Source organism: Triturus cristatus, chromosome 7 (genome assembly GCF_964204655.1).
Source record: "Triturus cristatus chromosome 7, aTriCri1.1, whole genome shotgun sequence".
Classification (NCBI taxonomy): Eukaryota; Metazoa; Chordata; class Amphibia; order Caudata; family Salamandridae; genus Triturus; species Triturus cristatus.
In genome coordinates, this window is record NC_140590.1 from 1,302,014,363 (window position 1) to 1,302,036,275 (window position 21,913).

At 48.1% G+C, this 21,913-nt stretch overlaps 1 protein-coding gene across 9 annotated transcripts in view; it reads left to right on the forward strand.

The window, feature by feature from the left end:
- The window catches only part of LOC146811945 (eukaryotic translation initiation factor 2 subunit 2), a 268,399-nt gene that overhangs the window by 40,053 nt on the left and 206,433 nt on the right, over window positions 1-21,913 (forward strand). For all 9 annotated transcript variants that reach the window (XR_014966807.1, XM_085618911.1, XM_085618918.1 and 6 more), the window contains exon 3: window positions 18,839-18,942. Coding sequence is in view for 8 of the 9 variants with exons in the window: in XM_085618911.1 (XP_085475037.1) it covers window positions 18,839-18,942 (104 nt within the window). In the remaining variant the exon portion in view is untranslated. The remainder of the gene's footprint in view (window positions 1-18,838; window positions 18,943-21,913) is intronic.

A 21,913-nucleotide genomic window follows, 5' to 3' on the forward strand; every position in this document is an offset into this window, starting at 1 on the left:
AACAAGGCCAGATCCCACAACCTTTGAGTGTGCGAGGCCTGCCGTATCAGACACATAAATTTGGTAAATTCCCCAAAATGTAGGGGGAGATTTGTGTTTAGCAAAGGTTGTATTTCACTAGTTATCCAGTATTAGGGTATCTTTCATAGATTCACATGCCTGAATCATTCCCCGTCGTCGGAATGAGAGTCCCCGGTACATAAATTAATTGATGTCCCATTAGACATGTATAGTAATGGGCCAAGGGCCTCACATTAGTAACATCTCCATGTCCTTTTGTAAAAAGACCACACTCTAGAAAAGAGCCAATCAGCTATCACCACCCTCTGGAACCCACCTGGAAGGAGCTCTAGTCCCTCAGCTTTTCTACCGCACGTCGTGCTAAGGGAGTCTCCCCTGAGCGCTGCTCAGTTTTCCTTGTTTTCTGGATTTCCAGTGATTTGTGTTTTTTTTTTTTGGTTTTTTTTTTTTTTTCTTTCAGGATTCCTTCTTCTGTGTGAAGTTCTCAATATCTTCATGGCAGATACTCCTAAGAAAGGCCTTTTTAGGCCTTGTGCTTCCTGTGGTAAAAGAGGCTTAATGTTGATGACCAACACAAAGACTGCCTCTATTGTCTTTACCCCGACCACTCCTCTAAGGACTACAAGGTATGTCGTACTTTTCTTCAAAGACTCTTCAAGATCGGGAGGGACGCCTTCTAATTTGGCTGCAGAGACTTAAAGATAAAGGCCAAGTCCTGTCTTCTGAGGCGAGTGAAGGCTGCTCTACATCTTCAAAATTCTCTCGAAAAAGGCCCAGAGTTGCTTCTCCAGGACCTTCGTCGCAGCTCCCTCAAAAGAAGGTGCACAAAGTCTTCAGAGGCCCCCCTTAAGGCTTTACCAACAAAGGTTTCTCCACAGGAGGTTCTACATACCTTTAAAAAGCCTGGTTCCACGGCTGCTAAACCTGTATCGTCGACTATTGACATTTTTACAAAATGGTCTACGTCCAAGCCAGCGTCGACGCTACAATCGCAGACTAGCGCGTCACCGAAGAGTGTTTCGTCGAAGACAACACCATCGAGGGCTCCGTCGACGGGGGCTTTGTCGACGTTTCCTTTAATTTTGCCAGTTGGTGCTTCACCGTCGACGACTACACAGACGGGCTCGTCGACGACACCAGAGTCCAAAGTGGAGAGCGCGCATGTCCATCTCAAAATCGCAAAACGCATGTTGACACCAGCCCTGACTTCTAGCAGGGTCCAGCAGTTACCTGCAACTCACCTTTTGGAAGAGGAGGAAGATTCAGACGATGGTGGTATGTTCGGAACTGCAACAAGTCCTTCGGAACTCCATGTCAAATACCAGGAGAGTTCGGACTATGACGAACAAGAACCAGAAGACCAGCCATATTATCCTGACAGTCATCCTCCCCAATCTCCCATGGTTTGTCTCCCTGCGTCTTTGGTTTCTGACCTCCAATTTCTGATTACTGACTATAAGCAGAAATTTCCTACTTCTGCTACGTCTCCTGCTCCGGTTGTCTCTCCGCCGCCAAGGTTGCAGCCTCCACCTCTTCCTCCAGTCTGTGCCTGTCATGCTACCGCCTACAACTTCCACAGATAATGACTAGCAACAAGAGGAGGGAGAACTCCATGATTCTCAATCGACTCTTGATGAGTTGGATGATTGTTATCCCTTGTCCAGCGTCCCCAGTGCCTACTCAAGCGGATTCACCTCCTGAAGATATCTGGGGTTTTCATAATGTCTTGGAAAGAGCCGCACAGCGTTTCCAGATCCCTATGCCTTCTCACCAACAGGATTGTTTCCTTTATGACTTTAAAGAACCTTTCAAAAAGTCGAAGATCAGTACCTATTATAGACTACACATGGGATCAGGATGTTAAAATAATGCACAATCCATCTTCAATTCCCCCAGTGTTACCTCGGCTATACAAAAAGTACAGAGCTCCGGACACTGCTCCAGCCTGCCTTACCGGACATCCAAAGCCTGATTCCGTCCTCTCAGGCTACTCAGAGGAAGTCTAGAAACCCTTCTGCGCCACTGTCCGCTCCTCCTGACTAAGAAGGCAGACGACTTGACAATATTGGAAAACGTTTTGCATTGACAGTGTGTGTCAAATTCCTTAGCATTATTAGGGCGCTATAACAGGCAGATGTGGGCGGACATTGCTCCATACTTGGGAGCCTTGCCGGATGACTCTAGGGAAGAAGCGAAGAAGAACTTGCTGGAGGGCGAACGTTCGGCTTCCGAGATCGATTGTGCGATGGATATTGCCTCTACTGGCTTCTGTCAACTAGCTGGCGCTGCTATACTAGGACGCCAAGGTTAGCTGAATGCAACTTCATTCCGGCTGGAAGTCCAGACAAAAATTCTAGACATGCCCTACGATGGTCAGCTTCTCTTTGGCACGCATATTGATGAGGGTCTTCAGGGTATAAAAAAGGATACCGACACGGCTAGGACTTTAGGTACCCTTCCATTTAAAAAAAAAAAAAAAAAAAGAAAACCCTTTTCGTGGCTCAAGGGGTAGAGGTCAATCTTCCACCAGAAGAGACTACCAACACTATTGGTCTTCCTATTCCTCCTCCAACCAACAATATCGGCCACAGTACCAACAACAGCAATCCTCCTACACTAAAACCTCCTTTCGAGGAAAAGGAGGACGACAGAAGGACGCAGCCCGGCAGCAATGACTTTTCTCTACTGCCGGTCTCCATCTCCTCTCCACCCTTCAAAGTTGGAGGAAGGATTTCCCACTTCTTACGCGATTGGAAACGGACCGTTGGGTTCTTCAAATGATAGTTTGGACATTCGCTGGAGTCATTTTTTGACTAAACTTTTTGACTCCTTTTGGTCTGTCGACTCGACTCTGGTGCCGGGTGGATGCATGGATTTAAGGCCTGTGACTCGTGTCACCGACTGATGTCGGTGACGGACCACCATCGCTATGCCTTTACTACCTGGGGGCCGACCACCATGCGGAGTCGTGCCTTGACCTCGAAGGCTAGGCGGGAGCGGTCCCGTAAGCTTCTCGAGCTTCGGCACTCTGAGCCACAGCCACCATCACCGCTCATCGGGCTCGAAGTCTTCAGGTAAGTCGAAGTGCTCAAAGAAGTCCAAGAGGCGACACCGCTCGTCGGACTCTCCTCGCCGGTCGCGCGACTCCGTCGAGGGTCAGGGTGGTTCCACCCCCACGGCTCTGCTGTCTGTCCCTATACCCACCGGTCCCTGGGACTGACGCGACGCCGGCGGAGATCAGTGCCTTTCTCTCGGCCATGAGGAGCCTGGCTCCGCCGTTGACGCCTGCCGGCGTGCCTTTGGGCCCCGCGGGCTCGACTGGGCGACCTCTCGAGCTGTCGACTACGGCGCCGTCGACTACTTCGGTTCTGACGCCGCAGGTCCCTGAGGGATCCAGGCCTGGATCTCTGCCGGCGCCGGTCGACCTCACAACGCCGCCTCCGCTGACACCGGTTCCACATCTGGCGCCGTCTCCGGACGACGCCGTTCCCTGGTTCAGCCCCGGTGCGGCGCATTTCGACGCCGATGGATGACCATCTCTTCTACCGCCCGGCTCTGGTTATTCCCCGAGGACGACTGGGAGGGCTCGGAGGACCCTATTGCCAGACAGGCCGCTTTATCACAGGACTGGGCAGATGAACTGGGGGAATGCCAGTTGTCTGGACACCTCCCCGGACGCTGGTTTCATCTCTCCTCCGTCTGTGGCCTCGGAGGAAGGTGCAGCTTTTTCCTTGGTGCTGCGCAAGGCGGCCGAAGCCCTTGGGCTGGAGTTGCCTGTTGTGGCCGTGAGGACTAACATCCTCACTGAAGTGCTTCAACCGCCAGCAAGCTCCTCGGAGCCTCTGCTGCCGTTCAATGAGGCACTAGTGGACGTTCTTCAGGGCACCTGGTCCAAGCCCGCCACAGTGCCTCCTGTGGATCGGAACGTGGCCCGGCGCCACCGCCCAGCTCCGGGTGACCCCAGTTTTCTGTCCCAACACCCCACGCCCGAGAGTCTGGTTATCCAGGCCTCTACTTCCCAATCCTCCTTCCCGTCCGCTCCTCCGGATCGGGAATCCAAGAGGCTGGAACAGTTCGGAAAGAAGCTGTTCTCTTCCCTTAGTTTGGGACTGCGGTCCTTGAAAACTGCTTGCCTCTTTTTCCCACTCTCTGTGGGATACGGTGGAGGACGTGCTGCCCTTGTGTCCGGAGGAGGTCCGGTCACGGCTCACCCAGGCGCTTGCCGACGGGCGAGATGCAGCACGACATGCCATACGATGTGGACTAGACACTACGGACTCGCTGGGTAGGGCGATGTCAACCACGGTGGCGCTCCGTCGCCACGCCTGGCTGCGGTCCACGTCTTTCTCGGGGGGGGGGGATGTCCAGAGTACCCTCATGGATATGCCCTTTGATTACCTTTGAGTGCACTGGTGCGTTTAAGGACTCCCGGGCTGCGGCCAAGTCCTTGGGTCTCTCGGCCCGCGGCTGCAAACTTCCGCCTTTCGTGGCCAAGGAAGGGGCGCCCCCCCCCCTCACGTCCGTCTAGCCACTGGCCGCAGAACGAACCTGCACGCTGTCGCGGACGTGGATTCCGCCGAGGCGGTACTGGGGGACAACGTGCCGGTCAGTCCACATCCACCCCGGCAACATCCGCCTCAAAGCCCTCCTAGTCTGAGCTTTCAGACCCATTCCACGCCAGTGGGCGGCAGAGTTCGCCATCACCTGCTCCACTGGCGTTCCATCATGTCGGACAGGTGGGTGCTGCAAATCGTCCGAAGGGGCTACTCCCTACCCTTCGAGAAGAACCCTCCAGCCATGCCACCGCCGTACCACCCTATGTCGGGGGATCACTTGAATCTTCTGTGGGAGTAAGTTACGGCCCTCTTGGCCAAAGTGGCTGTCAAGTGCGTTCCTGGTCCAGAAGTAGGTCGTGGTTGCTATTCCCACTACTTTCTGGTTCCCAAGAAGGACAAAGGGGGCCTACGCCCCATCTTGGACCTCAGGAGCGTCAACGCCTTCCTCCGTAAGGATAGGTTCAAGATGCTCACCTTAGCTCAATTTCTGGCTTCCCTAGACCCTGGAGACTGGATGGTAGCGTTGGACTTGCAGGACGCTTATTTTCACATCCCCGTCCTGCTGGCCCACTGGCGTTACCTGCGATTCATGGTGGGTCAGGAGCACTTTCAGTTCACCGTGCTCCCCTTCGGCCTCACCAGTGCCCCTCGGGTGTTCACGAAAGTGATGGCGGTGGTCGCAGCTCATCTGCGCAGATCAGGGGTTCCAGTCTTCCCCTATCTCGACGACTGGCTGTTGAAGGCGGGCTCGCCCCAGCAAGTAATCTCCCACCTCCAGACTACGGCCGACCTCCTGCATTTACTGGGGTTCTCCATCAATGTGCCAAAGTCGCACCTGAGTCCCTCCCAGAAGCTCCTCTTCATCGGAGCGGTTCTGGACTCTGCGCAGTTCTGGGCCTATCCGCTGGAACAGCGGATCCGGGATATTCATGCTCAGATTCCCATCTTTCAGCCTCTATCCCGGGTTTCGGTCAGGTTGGTGCTGCGGCTTCTGGGTCTGATGGCCTCCTGCATCCTGTTAGTGCATTACGCCAGGTGGCGAATGCGGGCTCTGCAGTGGGACCTAAAGTTTCAGTGGGCTCAGCATCGGGGCAACCTGTCTGACCATGTCTTGATCTCGGAGGGCACTGTGAAGCAGTTGCAGTGGTGGCTCACGGACCGCGATTGGGTCAGTGGCAGATCCATCTCCCTACCCCAACCGGAGCACGTAGTAGTGACGGATGTGTCACTCCTGGGATGGTGGCCCACATGGGGGAGGCGGAGATCAGAGGACTCTGGTTCCGGCGGAGTCCCGGCTCCATATCAACCTTCTGGAGCTGAGGGCGATCCGACTTGCACTGAAAGCATTCCTTCCCTCTGTCCGGGGAGGTATAGTGCAGGTGTTCACGGACAACACCACCGCCATGTGGTATTGCAGCAAACAGGGCGGGGTGGGGTCGTGGACCCTTTGTCAGGAGGCTCTGTGCCTCTGGACATGGCTGGAACATCAGGGCATCACCCTGGTGGTTCAACATCTGGCGGGCTCTCTGAACGCCAGAGCAGACTAACTCAGCCGCCGGTGCTTAATGGAACACGAATGGCGTCTAAACTCTGACGTGGCGCAAGGTCTCTTTCTGCAGTGGGGAGAGCCTTGGTTAGATCTATTCGCCACCGAAGGGAACGCGTAATGTCCGCAGTTCTGCGCGTTGGAGTTTCCAAGGCGGCACTCGCTCGGGGACTCCCTTCGTCACGAGTGGAGTTGCGGTCTGTTGTATGCCTTTCCGCCTATACCACTTCTGCCCAGAGTGCTGAAGATCAGGCGCGACCGGGCCCAAGTCATCTTGGTGGCTCCGGATTGGGCACAAAGGTACTGGTATCCCGAGCTACTCTGTCAATCGATCCCCCGATACGACTGCCTCTTCAGGAGGACCTTCTGTCGCAGCAGCAGGGGGGACGGTCTTCCACCCGAATCTGTCCAGTCTCCACCTCCATGCGTGGAGGTTGAGCGGTGACAGTTGATGCCATTTGACTTGCCTCCTGAAGTCTGCGATGTTGTTCTGGCAGCCAGGCGTCCCTCCACTAAGACTGTATACGCCTGCAGGTGGAACAAATTTGTGGCATGGTGCACAGCAAAGGCTGTGGATCCCCTTTCTGCCCCTCTTTCTGAGGTTCTCCTCTTTCTTCTTTCCTTGGCCCAGCAGGGCTCTGCTCTGGGCACCCTAAAAGGTTATCTTTCAGCTATTTCTGCTTTCTTAAGGCTTCCTGATCAGCCTTCTCTTTTCAAATCCCCTGTTTCTCGTTTCCTCAAAGGCATTACTCACATGTTTCCTCCTGTCCCCTTCGTAATGCCTCAGTGGGATTTGAATCTGGTCTTGACCTTTCTGATGTGCGCTCCCTTTGAGCCTCTTCACAATTGTCCCATTCGTCTTCGAACTCTTAAGACTGCCTTCCTGGTAACTATCACCTCGGCTAGACGGGTCAGTGAGCTCCAGGCTCTGTCGTCTAAGCCTCCTTTTCTTTCTGTTCATGCGGACAAGGTTGTCCTTCGGACTCGTCTTCCGAAAGTGGTGACTCCCTTTCACATCGGGCAATCTGTCACGTTGCCCACCTTCTTTCCGCTTCCACATCCTTCGAAAGAGGAAGAGAGGCTCCACCGTCTAGACCCAAAACGGGCGCTGTCCTTTTATTTGGACCGCACCAAACAGTTCCGGGTGGACGACCAGCTTTTTGTTGGATACGTGGGTGCTAAGAAGGGGAGGGCAGTACACAAGCAGACCATCTCGCGGTGGGTCGTATTGTGTATAAAAGCTTGTTACTCTTTGGCTAAAAAGGACCCTCCTGTAGGGCTGAGAGCCCATTCCACCCGGGCCACAGCGGGGACTACTGCCCTGGGTCAGGGAGTCCCCTTGCAGGACATCTGTCGGGCGGCAACGTGGGCCTCCCTGCACACGTTTGCCAAGCATTATTGCCTGGACAGCCAAGTCCGGAGAGATGGCTTCTTTGACCATTCTGTTCTCCAGGACTTTCTGGTGTGATCTTGGTTCGCAGACCCACCACCGGGGATGGTATTGCTGGGGTATCTATTCTAAGGTGAGGAATCGAACTAACGTGTTTCTTTCAGATGAACAAGTTACTTACCTTCGGTAACTATGTATCTGTAAGAAACGTTAGTTAAATTCCTCACCGACCCACCCATCCTCCCAGTTCTGCGAACCAACATCTAGGGTTAAGGCTATCCTTTTCAGGGCCCTAGAATTTTTGGCACCAGTGTCGGTCTCTTGCATGGCTCTGTGTTCCTGGCGCGGAAAGCTATGTACAAGAACTGACGTCAGCACGCGAGGGCGGCGTCTAAGTACTCCGTCATCCCGGCGACGGACGCGGAGCCGCAGACTACGCCTAGCGATGCGCAAGGGGTATTGCTGACAAAATCTTTCCGGATCCAGCCTGACGCCTGGGGATATTCTAAGGTGAGGAATCTAACTAACTAATGTTTCTTACAGATACATCGTTACCGAAGGTAAGTAACTTGTTCTTCGAGCCCTTTCCACTAGGGCGATGTCTACTTCCATGGCACTCTTTGCGGGTGTCCCTATCACAGACATTTGCAGAGCGGCAACATGGAAGACGCCACATACATGTACCAGGCATTACTGCTTGGATACGAAACTCATGAAGGATGCTGCAGTGGGACAGGCGGTGTTGCGTCATCTGTTTCGATAGAGGTGAGCCCTTTTTTCATCCCACCATCCTTTCTTTTACACGCACATTTATCTATTGTGTTCCACAATGGTTTCTTTGATTGACCTGTGGTACTTTCTATGTCTTACATTGATATGTTATTATCTGGTGAAATTTTATATGCTGTACCATCCAACTTATCATTGCTTACTACTCTGATTCAGGCATGTGAATCTATGAAAGATACCCTAATACTGGATAAGGAATGCGTTCCTTACCTGTAACTGCAGTTAACCAGTATTGGTATCATAGATTCACATGCAACCCACCCGCCTCCCCTGGAAGGGCTCACCTAGTTCTCTGTGATACACCTTCTTAGCACTGTGCTTACTAACAGCTGTGGGACTAGAGCTCCTTCCAGGTGGGTTCCAGAGGGTGGTGATTGCTGGATGGGCAGGGTCCACGAAGGGGAAGCTTTGAAAGGCTCTATGCCTTTGTGACCTTCCCGGCCTTTGTGACCTTCCCGGCCTTTATGACCTTCCCGGCCTTTGTGACCTTCCCGGCCTTTGTGACCTTCCCGGCCTTTGTGACCTTCCCGGCCTTTGTGACCTTCCCGGCCTTTGTGACCTTCCCGGCCTTTGTGACCTTCCCGGCCTTTGTGACCTTCCCGGCCTTTGTGACCTTCCCGGCCTTTGTGACCTTCCCGGCCTTTGTGACTTTCCCGGCCTTTGTGACCTTCCCGGCCTTTGTGACCTTCCCGGCCTTTGTGACCTTCCCGGCCTTTGTGACCTTCCCGGCCTTTGTGACCTTCCCGGCCTTTGTGACCTTCCCGGCCTTTGTGACCTTCCCGGCCTTTGTGACCTTCCCGGCCTTTGTGACCTTCCCGGCCTTTGTGACCTTCCCGAGGACTTTTGCTGCGTCCAACAATTGGTCCCCACCGGTTCTGACCCCCCCCCCCACTTTAGGTGGGGGAATTGGTGGGAAAACTAAGTGAGGCAGTGAGGAAGGGAGGTGAGGTGAAGCACAACTCTGTCCCTCCATCTTGCAGATGGGGGGGACCCAGCCAACAAGAGTGAGGCATATCTCCCTCCCGCTGGAGGGTGGCATAATATGGGGTGTACCTACCCCATGATGGGCACCCATTGGTCCTAACCTTTTGCTTACCTGTAACACCCCTATATTTAGAATTTAGGAGCAGCCCTGAACCTTGCTGCTTCAGACAAGTATAGACTACGAAGAAAAGGACCGAAAAGGCTGTGCCAAAGCTAAGAGGACGAGGACGCCCACTGACTTGGCCCCAGCCCTTCCGGCTTGTCCCCATCACTAACCTGCAGAAGTGAAACTCCGGTGTGTCTTGCAGCCAGTAACCTCAAGAACCCGAAGGACCTCCCCTGCCATCCTCGGGAAAAAAACTCTTGATTCACCTGAGCACCGGATTTGCTCACCAATAGTCTCTGGCTAAATCCGCAAGTCTATATTAACATCTAGAGCAGTGGTTCCCAAACTTTTTTGACCCGTGGCTCCCTTGACCTAATTGGCAGTTGGCCGTGGCTCCCCAACATTTTTTTGCGGGTGGGGGGGATGTAAGCCCGACCTCAGGAGTACTTCCTGTTGTCTTCCTTAAATTAATTGGGATGCAATGAAGATAGTATAATCATATTTGTAACAAAATACGAAGATAACAGCTGTTTAATAAAACTTAGTTAAGTGTGAAACGATACAAGATTAATAGCCAAATATGTTTCAATGCAACTTTTTTTAAGCACACAACAATCGTTCCCAAATTGCTATATAATAAAATATCTTTTCAATGAACAGGTAAAACAGAGTCCGAAATTTACCTTACAAATCCTAGTGAGATGGATGTGCTTGTTTTTCCTTACATAACTCCTGAAATCTTGGAGTTATTTTTGAGATCGCAACACGCATTTCTTTTTCAAGGTTAATTTTTGCCCTATATTTAGACTTTATCACTGCAACTGCTGAAAAACCAGCTTCACAAAGGTACGAAGTAGCAAAAGGGATCAAAACATGCAGGGCTCTTGCTTATCATTGGATATTCATCTCCAGCTTGGCACCAGAACTCAAGCAGTGACTGAGACTGGAACCTTACTTTCAATGTTGAGTCACTTGAAACATCAATAGGCTGTTCTGCTTCCTCATTGTTGAAATGCTGAGGTATCTCAGCATTGAAGGGGTCTCTCACCCATTTTATTGGCTCCACTTCATCCTCTGGAAAATATTTATCAAGGTAGAAACGCAGTTGAGACAAATACAGAACAAAAACTGTCCTCAGTTCCTCCTTTAACGCCATCTCATTCTCCTGCAGGAACTGGTCCAATGAAGGAAAACATTTATAGTCCCCTTTGCTTACACTGCTTTTCCAAAGGATCACTTTCTTCTTAAAGCCTGAAACTTTGTCTGACAGTTGCAAGATGTTAGTATTATTGCATTGCAAGGACTTGTTCAGTGCATTCAGTTTTTCAAATAGATCAGAAAGAAAAGCCATTTGTATTACAAAGTCTGCATCAATAAACTTGTCAGCAAAACAATGTTCATCATCCTGTAGATATGAGTATATTTCATTCCTCAGTTCATACACCCTAAGCAGGGAGTTACCTAGAGACAGCCACCGAGAACTGCTGTAGAACAAGAGACATGAGTGTTCCGCACCCATGTCCTCACACAGTTTAGCAAAAAATCTTGCTTTCAATGGTCTTGTTTTAATATAATTTACCACTCTGGTGACAATTTTCAGAATACCATGCAGTTCTTCACTGAGGTTTCCTGCTGCCAGTGCTTCTCTGTGAATTATGCAGTGTGTCCAAACAGCATTAGGAGCTTTAGATCGTATGCGAGCTTGAAGTCCTTGGTAGCATCCTGCCATTGAACGGCCCCCATCTGTACAAACTCCAACACATCTCTCCCAGTCAATTTGATTCTGTTGCATGAAATCATCCACAACCGCATACAAGTCTTGACCTGTAGTTCCACCTTTGATTTCTTTACAGAACAACAAATCCTCAACAATTTGTTTTTCGTATAGAAACCTGACATAGCAAATAAGATGGGTGTCTTTGTGGTTGTCTGTTGCCTCATCCAACTGGAGTGCAAAGTCTTTGCCTCTTAGATTACAGATGAGCTGATCGTTAATATCTTCAGCCATATCATTTATCCTCCGGCTGATAGTATTATTAGAAATAGGCACTTTCAGCAGCTGTTTACCCGCATCTTCGCCGATCATGATTGTTACCATCTCAACAGCAGCAGGCAAAATCAGCTCTTCTGCAATTGTGTGGGGTTTTTTACTCTGTGCAACTAGATAGGCAACTTTATATGAAGACAGGAGGGCGTTACTATTAGTTTTGGTTTGTTTTGAGAAAGTGGACTTTTGTAGTTTGGCTTCTGCAACTTTTCTTACAAAAAAATCCCTTGGCTTTCCGACCACATGTGGGTGAAGACTTTCAAGATGTCGCTTAAGTTTACTTGGCAGCATGGATTCCAGAGCCAAAACTTTCAAACAGATTGCACATTGAGGACGGTCCTCGTTATTAACCTGAACACACGTGAAACCATAATCCAAATACCCGTCATCGTACTTTCTGTACTTGGCCTTTCGTTTCCCGTCCTCTTTTTTTTTTGTCAGGAGAACCTGCAACTTCACCTTGCTCAGACGAACTTGGCATTAGAAATCTCTTCATTGTCAATCACAAAGATGGGAATCAGTTCCTCTCGTCTTTCTATCTGAAAAGTCCCTGGTCGTCGTTTCTTTTCCTTTGCTGAAGTATTTCCAGGTTCCTTCCAGGTCTCATCCACAGTCTCCACGGAATAATAAGCCTGGAGTACAAAACATCCAGGTAAGACAAGTATAAGTAGAACTAAAGTTATTCTCTGCCTAATGATGGATCTATAATTTCTGTTAGTTTGCAATAGTAGCCCATGATGATGGTGACCATTTGGACTTATTATTCTTATTGGTACCCCGCACAGACAGAAAGAGCATTCAGGTTTCTAATGATGTCTAAGGTCAAATAAAATGGCAAATTGTAAGTTTGCTGCAATTTAGCCCAGCGGTTGGAACCAACAATAGAAAACATGAGCAGCTCTGACTTAGTTCATATAAGCAAGGTTTAAACCAGCGTGAAATCAAATAGAAACACATTTGGCCTCTTTGGGGATGAAAACCTGAGGCATTGATGCGCTTTTCTTTAAAGACACAAATGTCATGGATGGGTGGAAAATAATTTAGAAAGGCTGCTTACTGTGCCAGGAGGAATAAATGCGGGTTTGGAAGGCTGACTTGCCCGTATTCTCCTCCGCAGAACCATTTTGCAGGCTCAAATGTATAAATCAGTACGCGGGTATAAATGATAAAACAGCGCAGGATGCCTGGGTGGTCCGGCTTTAGAACTGGTGGTGCCCAGTGCGACAATGTTTGTTGTTGCCCCTCATGGGCGCCCCCCACAGATTCCATCACTGCCACCCTTTAGCAGTGCCCCCCTCAAGTCTCCATGACCACTCTCTCTCAGATATATTTAATTAGTTGTATAGTGCCACCTATAGCAGTGTAAGGTGTCAGGGCACTTATCACACACCCATTACACAGAGACAATCAATCATATGTGTGTAAATTAGTGTATAGGAAATGTTTCATAAGCCAGAGGATTACAAGGTAAGTCACATGTCATCCATACTGGTAGACCGTATAGTTTAAGAGTGCTTAGTCTGGAGAGGCACAGACTCAGAATTTAAACTATAACCCCAGGGTTGGGGGTTACATTTAATAATTAGGAATTTTTTTTAACTGAAATGACCCCTTTTTGAAACATTAGAATAATGAAAGATGGAGGAAAACATCATAGTGCTCTATCTAATCCATACATTGACTGTTTGCATGCAGCTCTTGAATGACAGTTATTAGCTCACTGTCCCATGTTAGGATTTTAACATCTACACTGCTTTTAACCAAAAGATCTGACAAAGGCACTGACCTATTTAAACTAGCTCCACTGTGTGATGTGCATGGTACACATTCTTTGCAGCAGGCACATTAACACTCTGTGCTACCATAAATGATTTCAAACTTCCCCTAGAAAAAACTCCTCTCTCTACGAAGAACATTAATCACCGGAGTTTCCTCGATATTTGCTGGAATGTCAGTGCTGTGCTCTCAGAGGCGTGCATTTAGACAAGTTGAACAGTAAAAAAACGGTTAATGTGAAGCAAGTGGTATTGCTGTTAAACAAATGTGGTGCTTTCACTTCAATGAATTGAACATCTGTACCTGATAGCCCCCGCAGACAGCTGATGCAACTCTGTGCCTCTGGAGGGAAAATATACAAACACTTCTATCTGGAGTGAATTGCACATCAGAAACAAAATTTGCAATAATATCACCATGAACGGCTGCGGTAACACAATTTCGATATAGTGGTGTTAACGCAAACAATTCAACATTCTCTAAAGGACCCCCTGAGAAGTGCTGTGTTCTCTAGTTAACTGTACAAGGATTAGATTACTTTATTTAAATGATTTGTTATACATTGTTTATGTTCAAATGATGCATTTTAATTTATTGTTTAAAACACTAGATCTCAAATAAACAAATCTTGCATTCATTCAGACAGTACAATGAGGCCAAATCTTCCCAAAGTAGTGGTGGCATCATTAACTCTGGAGGCAAAATAATCTGATAAATGTAGGTAGGGGCATCCAGGCCCTTCAGAGTAAAATCTGGTGACAGTGGATTTAAAGATTGCAAACAATGGAAACATCTTTATCTTTACATCCCATTATCAGCAAAGAGATGCTGCAATACACATGAGTCGCTCAGGTAAAAGGAAGTCTCAGGCCAGCTGCCACTAAAGATCACACAGGCAGAAGTAACATAGGCCTTGGTCAAAGGCCACATGCAGGCATTAGGTAACCAGGCAGCTCAAGCAGAGAATAGAGAGAACAGGGTCCACATGATGAACACAGGACACAATGAGGGGGATGCAAGAATTCCTAATTCGCACAAAAAAACCTATTCAGTAAATCAGATAGCGAGTGCAGTAAATAGATAGTAATGGTAAGGACAGACACGTATCTGGTTACACTACAGAGAGTTTAAATGCGACTGTGGCAAGGATAAAAGGCATAAAAATCAAATAAAGAAATTGGTATTGAAGCTGCAGATTTGTACGCCACGTCACACATTAACGTGGGGCCCTCTTTCCTGGAGTTCTCCTCTCAGTGTGAGGGCCCTCGATAAAACTGCGTGATTCATTTTAACAGCAAAAGACACTTTTTCCAGTGACTGAAGAAGTGTTACCAGCTGCCCAGCACATGCAGTCCGTTGTCTCTTCACTGCACGAACACTCGAACTTCACTTACCTTATTGTGTGGGAACGGCAGAAGACGGCCGGCGGTGGAAAGCGGCGGGCGGCAGAAGGCGGCAGCAGTAACTCCCCTCTAATGCCAGAGCTGCGTATGGCATGCATATGCCAGTAATGGAGACTACCTCCGACGCCTGTGAACGCGCGTACGACGCGTATACGTACGTACGCAGGTATCGCGACAGTGCGCCTCGAGGAACAGACCATGTCCCCAGTTTTTGCAGGTGGGATCTTTTGGCTTCCGCTCGCTCAGCTCGCTTCACTTTTCTACATTGTGGTCGCGGCGCCCCTGGCTGCTCATTACGGCGCACCGGGGTGCCGCGGCGCACAGTTTGGGAACCATGGATCTAGAGTGAGGGAATTTTCACTCTTCGTCCCCCTGACTAATATACTTTATAACCACAAAAGAGCGAGAAAAGAGGGAATTACTAGGGCAGCACGAGGAGAAACCGCTTTATTTAAATGAACCCTCACTCACCAACCTAGTTGGTGACCTGCTTCATCATTGGGTTCCCGCCTGAGATCCCTTCGACTCCGGTGCCTCCGGCCTGTGGGTCCACTTGAGGGTCAACTTTACTTTATTTGTCCCCCCTGGTTGCTCCAGGCCTTCCCTTACTCCCTTTGCTTTTGGAGAGTCTCCTTGTCCTTGCTGGACCAGATCGACACCGAATTTGACCATCTACGTTGTTTGCTGCTGCCAAGACTTGTTGGTGCTCCTGCCGGACACCGACCCCTCAGCACTTATTATTATTAGTGGGACAGCTCGTATCAGGCTTCTGTTCGTCCAAGAAGTCTCCTGGTCCACACAGCTGAAGAGTCCAGATCAGTCAACACACCTGAAGCACCTGTCATTAGTGGGCATTCGTCTACCGAGTGCCTGGTCACTCTAAAGTGACCCCGACTCTGTCCCCTCTGCTTTCAGGTTCTTCTCATCTAGAATCCACGTTTGGATTCCACCGGACACCTTCCTTTTTTCCAGCAGCAGCATTTCTTTGTCAACATCCATAAAGAACGACGAGGGTTTCCAACGCCACTAGGCACCTGTGCACCCGGCTCCTCTGGGATAGGTAACTCTGGTACAAAGGTATCCACAGGTGGGGTGGCTCTCCAAACTCTTAAGTTCTACTGGTTGTTTTTGTAATCTGCTGGGAAGGGTCCTTAATCTGATTTTCCAACCAAGACTTTCCCATTGAATTGCACGGAGCATGTGGTCGTGTTCTCACTCTGCAGCCGTCCTCCGTGGGGTCCCTACTTATTCACCTTGGGTGGTTCCTTGGGGTCCCAGCGATTCTACATCTTCTAGACTTGGTCTAGTCCTTAGTCGTGGTTCTTATACCACTTATTTAGGATATGGTTTGGTCTCCCCCGGGAGCCCACTTTATTGTGCTACTTACGTTTGATTCTTTGCAACAGTATTATTTGATTTGTGTTCTATCCTCGTGTAGAGAATACTAGAGTGTTATAGATAATACATATTTTTAGGGCTCGCAGATCTGCGTTTCAGCGCATGCGCGCTGCTCGCTCTGCGAGACTTCTTTTGACGAAGGACATTTCAGAAGGGGATTTGAAGCCCCGCCCCTCATTTTCATTTGGAAGGCGTCATCGTTTATGGTAAACGGTGGCCTTCCATTGAAAATTAGGCTTCTTTGTTATCCCTCAACCCCCCCCCCCCTTTGCCTTTTAGGACAGCCAATCCGGACTGGATCGCCTGCTTCACGGCTGTTGTGAAGCAATATCTTATCTCAAGATGCGTTTACATGGAAAGTAGCTTTCCTTATTGCAATCACATCTCTCAGAAGAGTGAGTGAGATCCAGGCTTTAACCATACAAGAACCATTCTTACAATTACATGGTAACAAAGTGGTTCTCAGGACAAATCCAAAATTCCTTCCAAAAGTCATATCTCCTTTTCATCTTAACCAGTCAGTGGCGTTACCAGTGTTCTTTCCAAACCCTGACTCCGTAGCGGAGAGGGCTCTTCACACCATAGATGTTAAAAGAGCCCTTTATTATATTGACAGAACTAAATCTTTTCGCAAAACAATTGTTTGTAGCTTTCTCTCCACCACATAAGGGTAACCCCCCATCTCCAAATCTGGGATTGCAAGGTGGATAGTTAAATGTATCCAAATATGCTACCAAAAAGCTAAACGCACATGAACAGTTCCCCCTAGAGCGCATTCCACATGCAAACTAGGGGCTTCCATGGCATTCTTAGGGAACATTCCCTTAGACATTTGTAAGGCAGCCACATGGTCTAAAACACACACCTTCACTAAACACTATTGTGTTAACCTGCAAGCAAAGCAACAAGCTTCTCTGGGGCAAGCTGTCCTTAAAACTTTATTACAAACTACTGCAACCGATACAGGTGACCACCGCTAGGGGAGATACTGCTGTATAGTCTATGCTAGTGTGTGATATGCCTCGAATGGGAAATGCTACTTTTCAGAATGCATCAGTTCTTGGCATGTAGAGCTGCAGATCCACACACGCCCACCCACCTCCCCGGGACCTGTGTCTGTTCCAGTTCTAACTTACTTAGATATACACACAAGGACATCTCTTTTCCTTCTTCTAACTCCATCATTTCCCATCATGGCGAAAAACAATCTAAGGATGGAGTTGATGCCCATGCGCACTATCGTCCAAGGGAGGAGTTGCCTCTCTCGTGATTACAAAGATTTCTTCCAAGACAACAACAAGGTGCAAGCATTCGAGCCCAACACCAGATGGCAATCTACTAATGCTAGTGTGTATATCTGCAGCTATACATGCCAAGAACAGATGCATACTGGTAAGTAGCATTTCCCTTATTCAACATCAATTATTTTGTTGGTGTGCAATGTTTTTTTTTTTTTTTTTTAAACATTTCATGAAACATGCTAAAATTTCATACATTAGCATATGATGATCAACAGTGGACCCCTATCTACTAAACAGAATCAATACTCAGAAATAGCTAACATACATGCATACCTACAACATTCAACCCGCATACAATCCGGTCAGAAGGGAAAAAGATGTTTCTCGGTCTCCTTGACCCTGTGGTGGGCTGAGCGCATATAACGTGGTCGACGCGCGTTTTGTTGGTAAACAACGTTCTGCAGACCACCTTCTTCAGGACCTTCTTGTTTAAAACATTCATCAAATTGTAGGGGTGCGTCCAATGTCTTTAGAGTGTGCGACAGGCGCTGCTAATGTACACACCAGTATACTGGCTTATCTGGTATGTAAATATATTTTGAGCCCGCTTCAAACAGGACTTGAAAGGATTCTCTTTGTAAAGCACGTGGCAGTTTTACGGCTGTGTATATGGATTAACCGGCTTGCCAATATGTAGATTGATTTAAAATGTGCTTCAAACCACATCTGATAGAGTTCTCATTGGAGAGTTATATATCCTTGTAATGTAATTTTCCCCATATGACGGATAAAACGTTCATTATGACAATATTAGGGACATCTGTGTCAACGAATTCTTTAAAATGCCTTCAATAACTTTGTGATGCTCTCCTTACTCAAAACATTTCAACTTGGAGATCTGCACACTAGCACAATCTGATTCCTAAGTGGCGCAGACCGATATTAGAAAGAGTCTAACATCGATGCATAGGGGTTGGGGAGGGCGATTACATTGTGACCCTGACGTCGAATTCGAGGGCAGGACTGACCAGACGCAGAGCTGCACAATTCCACCTACTGGCATGCAAGAGAATGTTTGAGATTTTCAGATAATCTGGCATCTAGGGGCATTCACAATGTGAGGCATCTGTGGTTAAAGTATCCGCCAGAAAGAGCGTTACTGGAAGTACATAACTTGCTATTTATGAACATGAATAAAATGGGTAATACCTTTACAGACACTTTTTCTAGAAATGCCGCATAATTATTTGCAAGTACAGTCTACCAATTTGTTAGTGCGTTTATAAACACAGTGGCTAATTTTAACGTATTGGGACTGGCAAAAGTAATTTGTAAAGTTACTGTACAATATGTGCGCTCAATGAATTAAGTGGAATCAGGGTTCCACAAAGCATACTATATTTTGGTTAACAGTGGTGTTCAACCTGTGTTCTAATAGATCCTAATTTTGACAATCAAAACAGATACCAAGTCCATTGCTTTGCATGTTGTGCTTAAGTTTCCTACTACATTGGGGTCTGTTCATGTTGCACTCTGTCTTTCTGAGGCAGTTTTAGATGACGTGTTATTTTGGTTTTCCAGATGCAGCGGATGATTTGGATGACTTGAACTTTTTCAATCAGAAGAAAAAGAAGAAAAAAACAAAGAAAATGTTTGACATTGAAGAGGTGGAGGAAGGTGTTAAGGTTAGTGTGTGTCTCTCTGTCTAATTGAGTAATAGTTTTTCCTGGTGTTTTTAGGTCTCGCCTGAACCAGCGCATGCGATGCTCTGGCGAGACTTTTAGTAAGGGCTTCAGAAAATGCTACCACTGTGGCCTAGAGCTTGCTTACGCGCACGGGTGCATGCTTCCGTCATGGCTCATTAAGTGCATCGCTCGCGGGCACCCTTCCAGCCCGCGATTGCTTTCACTTGACGGTCGCATCACGCGTGCACACACAACTCCCATCTTCCATGCCATTACTTGTTTTGAACGAGTCTACGTTTTGCAGTAGCATTGGCCGCAGCAGCAGAGCACAGAGCCTCGCCTCAGCCCTTTGGGCGAGCAGGAGGAGCACCGCGAGCAGCCGGAGACCCTTCAGCGCCAGGTAAACACTGGGGATATTCAACTGCACCACAGAGTAAGAACTGTGAGGGAAGGGCGTTTCAGTGCCTCATGCAGCGCTGAGTTTTACCCACATGATTTTTTTTTTTTTGTTTTTTTTTTTTTTTTTAACCGTTTATTGCAGTTTATAGAAGTTACAGGTATGGGCCTACAACCACACGGCCGGCCGCTAGAGCATCAAAAGCATATTACATACATACAGCAAAAAAATTTTCTCAGCGGTGCACAGTAGGAAGACAGGAGTGATCAATGGTGCAGGCCTCACAGCTCCATGCCCACAGTACGGTTCCATTTTCTTAAAGCAAAACAACGTAAACAAACCACAACCGCAAGGCAACCCTCGATCCAAAGTGACAACACGTGCTCCATCAGTGGGGGATCCAAACCAGCAGCAAAATTCTGAAGAGGGGGACGGGAGTAGATCAGGGACTGGGGGACCGCGCGCCCGCGGCCAAGGGAGGGGCGCCATCTAGGGAGACGGAGCCGGCGAGGCCGCCGGTAGCAGCGGCGGCTCACAAATACCCCCGCGGTAGGCGTTCCAGGGGCCCCAGAGTTTCATCCACGCCCCAGGCTTACCCCTCGCCACATACACCACCTTTTCACGAAACATACACCAATCCATATGCTATTTCCAGGCCGACACCGCAGGGGGCCTCTGGGATCCCCACAATTGAGCAATATCACGCTTGGCTATCATGTATCCCAGAGTCACCCACCGCGTCTGCGGGACCGAGTAGTCATTTGGTTCCCAGACATTCAGCAAGCATCTCCTCGCTTCAGGCAGCAGCGCGACACGCGTAACCATTCGTAGAACCTCATGCACACCACGCCAGAATCGCTCCACCTTCGGGCACTCCCACAGTATATGCATGAAAGTCGCCAACGCACCACAGCCACGCTTACACATTCCATCACCGGCAAAACCCATACGTAGAAGCCTTGGCCCCGTCACGTAGACCCGGTGAAGGATCTTGAGCTGGACGAAACGAAGGCGAGCCGGGATGGCCACCTCTTTCGGAGAGGCCACCGCGGAAATCCAATCCTCGTCGTCCAGCTCCAGCCCGTCGGCAACCCAAGCCTCGCGGAGACTAGTCAGTAGACACGATCTATCGTTAATCAATTTTTTGTATATGAGGGAGATCGTGCTGTCCGGGACATGGCCATCTAGCACTCTGTCCTCCAGGGGGGAAGACTCCGGAATGGATGCAACATCCGGGAAGACGGAGCCCAGCGCATGGCGGTACCCACATGATGTTGCACGTTTATCGGGACTCGACTCACATGCAGTAAAACAAAGTCCTTTACTTTATCTAACTTCACTGTCGTTATGTACCATTTTACTTACATGCAAGTGAAAACATAGGAGCCGTTTCCTGTTGTAAATTTGCAAAACATTTAATCCAGTCTCTTTTTTAATGTGATGGTTAAGTCAGGGCAGCATTTCTATACCTGACAGGTATGCGTGTTCAGTCATTGCTCCCACTGCTACTTTGCTAAGTTTTTACAGTTGAGAAGTCTAAATGTTGTTTTAAAAATCCGTTGGTGTGCATCTACTCAGTATTTTACGAATCTAGCCAATATTTGTATGTCGGGAATAGTTTTTAAAAAAAGGTGACGCTGGTATTTTTCCCCTCTGAAAAGCAATCGTAATACAGCAACTAAAAAATCTCATCAAACCTATTTTAGAGATGTCTAAACCACCCCTAAGGATTATCATAGGTAAAAGAGGCAAAACTGCCACATTAAAGAATAATATTTTTGTATAAATTCACGATTAGCTGTGCCTGGCTTTTTCAGAATGTAAAAAATGGATAAATGGTTATTTTTCCACGAGGAAGGAGGCAACCATAATTGACGTGCAATGCGTTTATTGCTGTGTTGTGGAAAGGAACAAATGTGTTCCCGATTTGGGCAATTGCTTTGTGTTTGGGTTTCACTGAATGTTTTTCTAGGAAATAGCCAAACGTTTTTACTCTTCTTATTGATGCTGGAGAGAGCACGGTTTCAGCATAAGTTATGCCATTCCCAACTGATTTTGCATCCCATAAAATATCCTACAATCCAAAGCCAGTCAGTGGACAAAGACAGTGTGACAGTGCCGATTGGAATGGATGAATTCTTTAAATCAGTGTTCAAGCAAAACTATTAAGTTTCTCCCACTTAAAATTCTCAACTGTAATACATATGAATGGGAAAATTATTTTGCCTGTTGTATTTCTTTGAATCTCACTCTTAGCTGTTTCTAGATGTTAAACTGTATCTCTTGGCAACACTTTGCATTGTTGGCTTAGCACAAAAATGCTTCTTTATGAGTTTATACACTTAAAGACAATTCAAATTTTTTTTTAAAAAAATGAAACCATGCAGAACAATTTTTGAATATCTGCAGCAAAAACGTAAAATCTTGGGGTCACAGACTCTATTTAATATCAAAAATTGACTAACAAATTACATAAACGTGCATAAACTGTCGTTATTTATTTTGAGCAGTCCTGACCCTTTTCTGAGGAAGCTAACTGAAAAATATCTCCGTCCTAGTCAACCACGTTTCTTC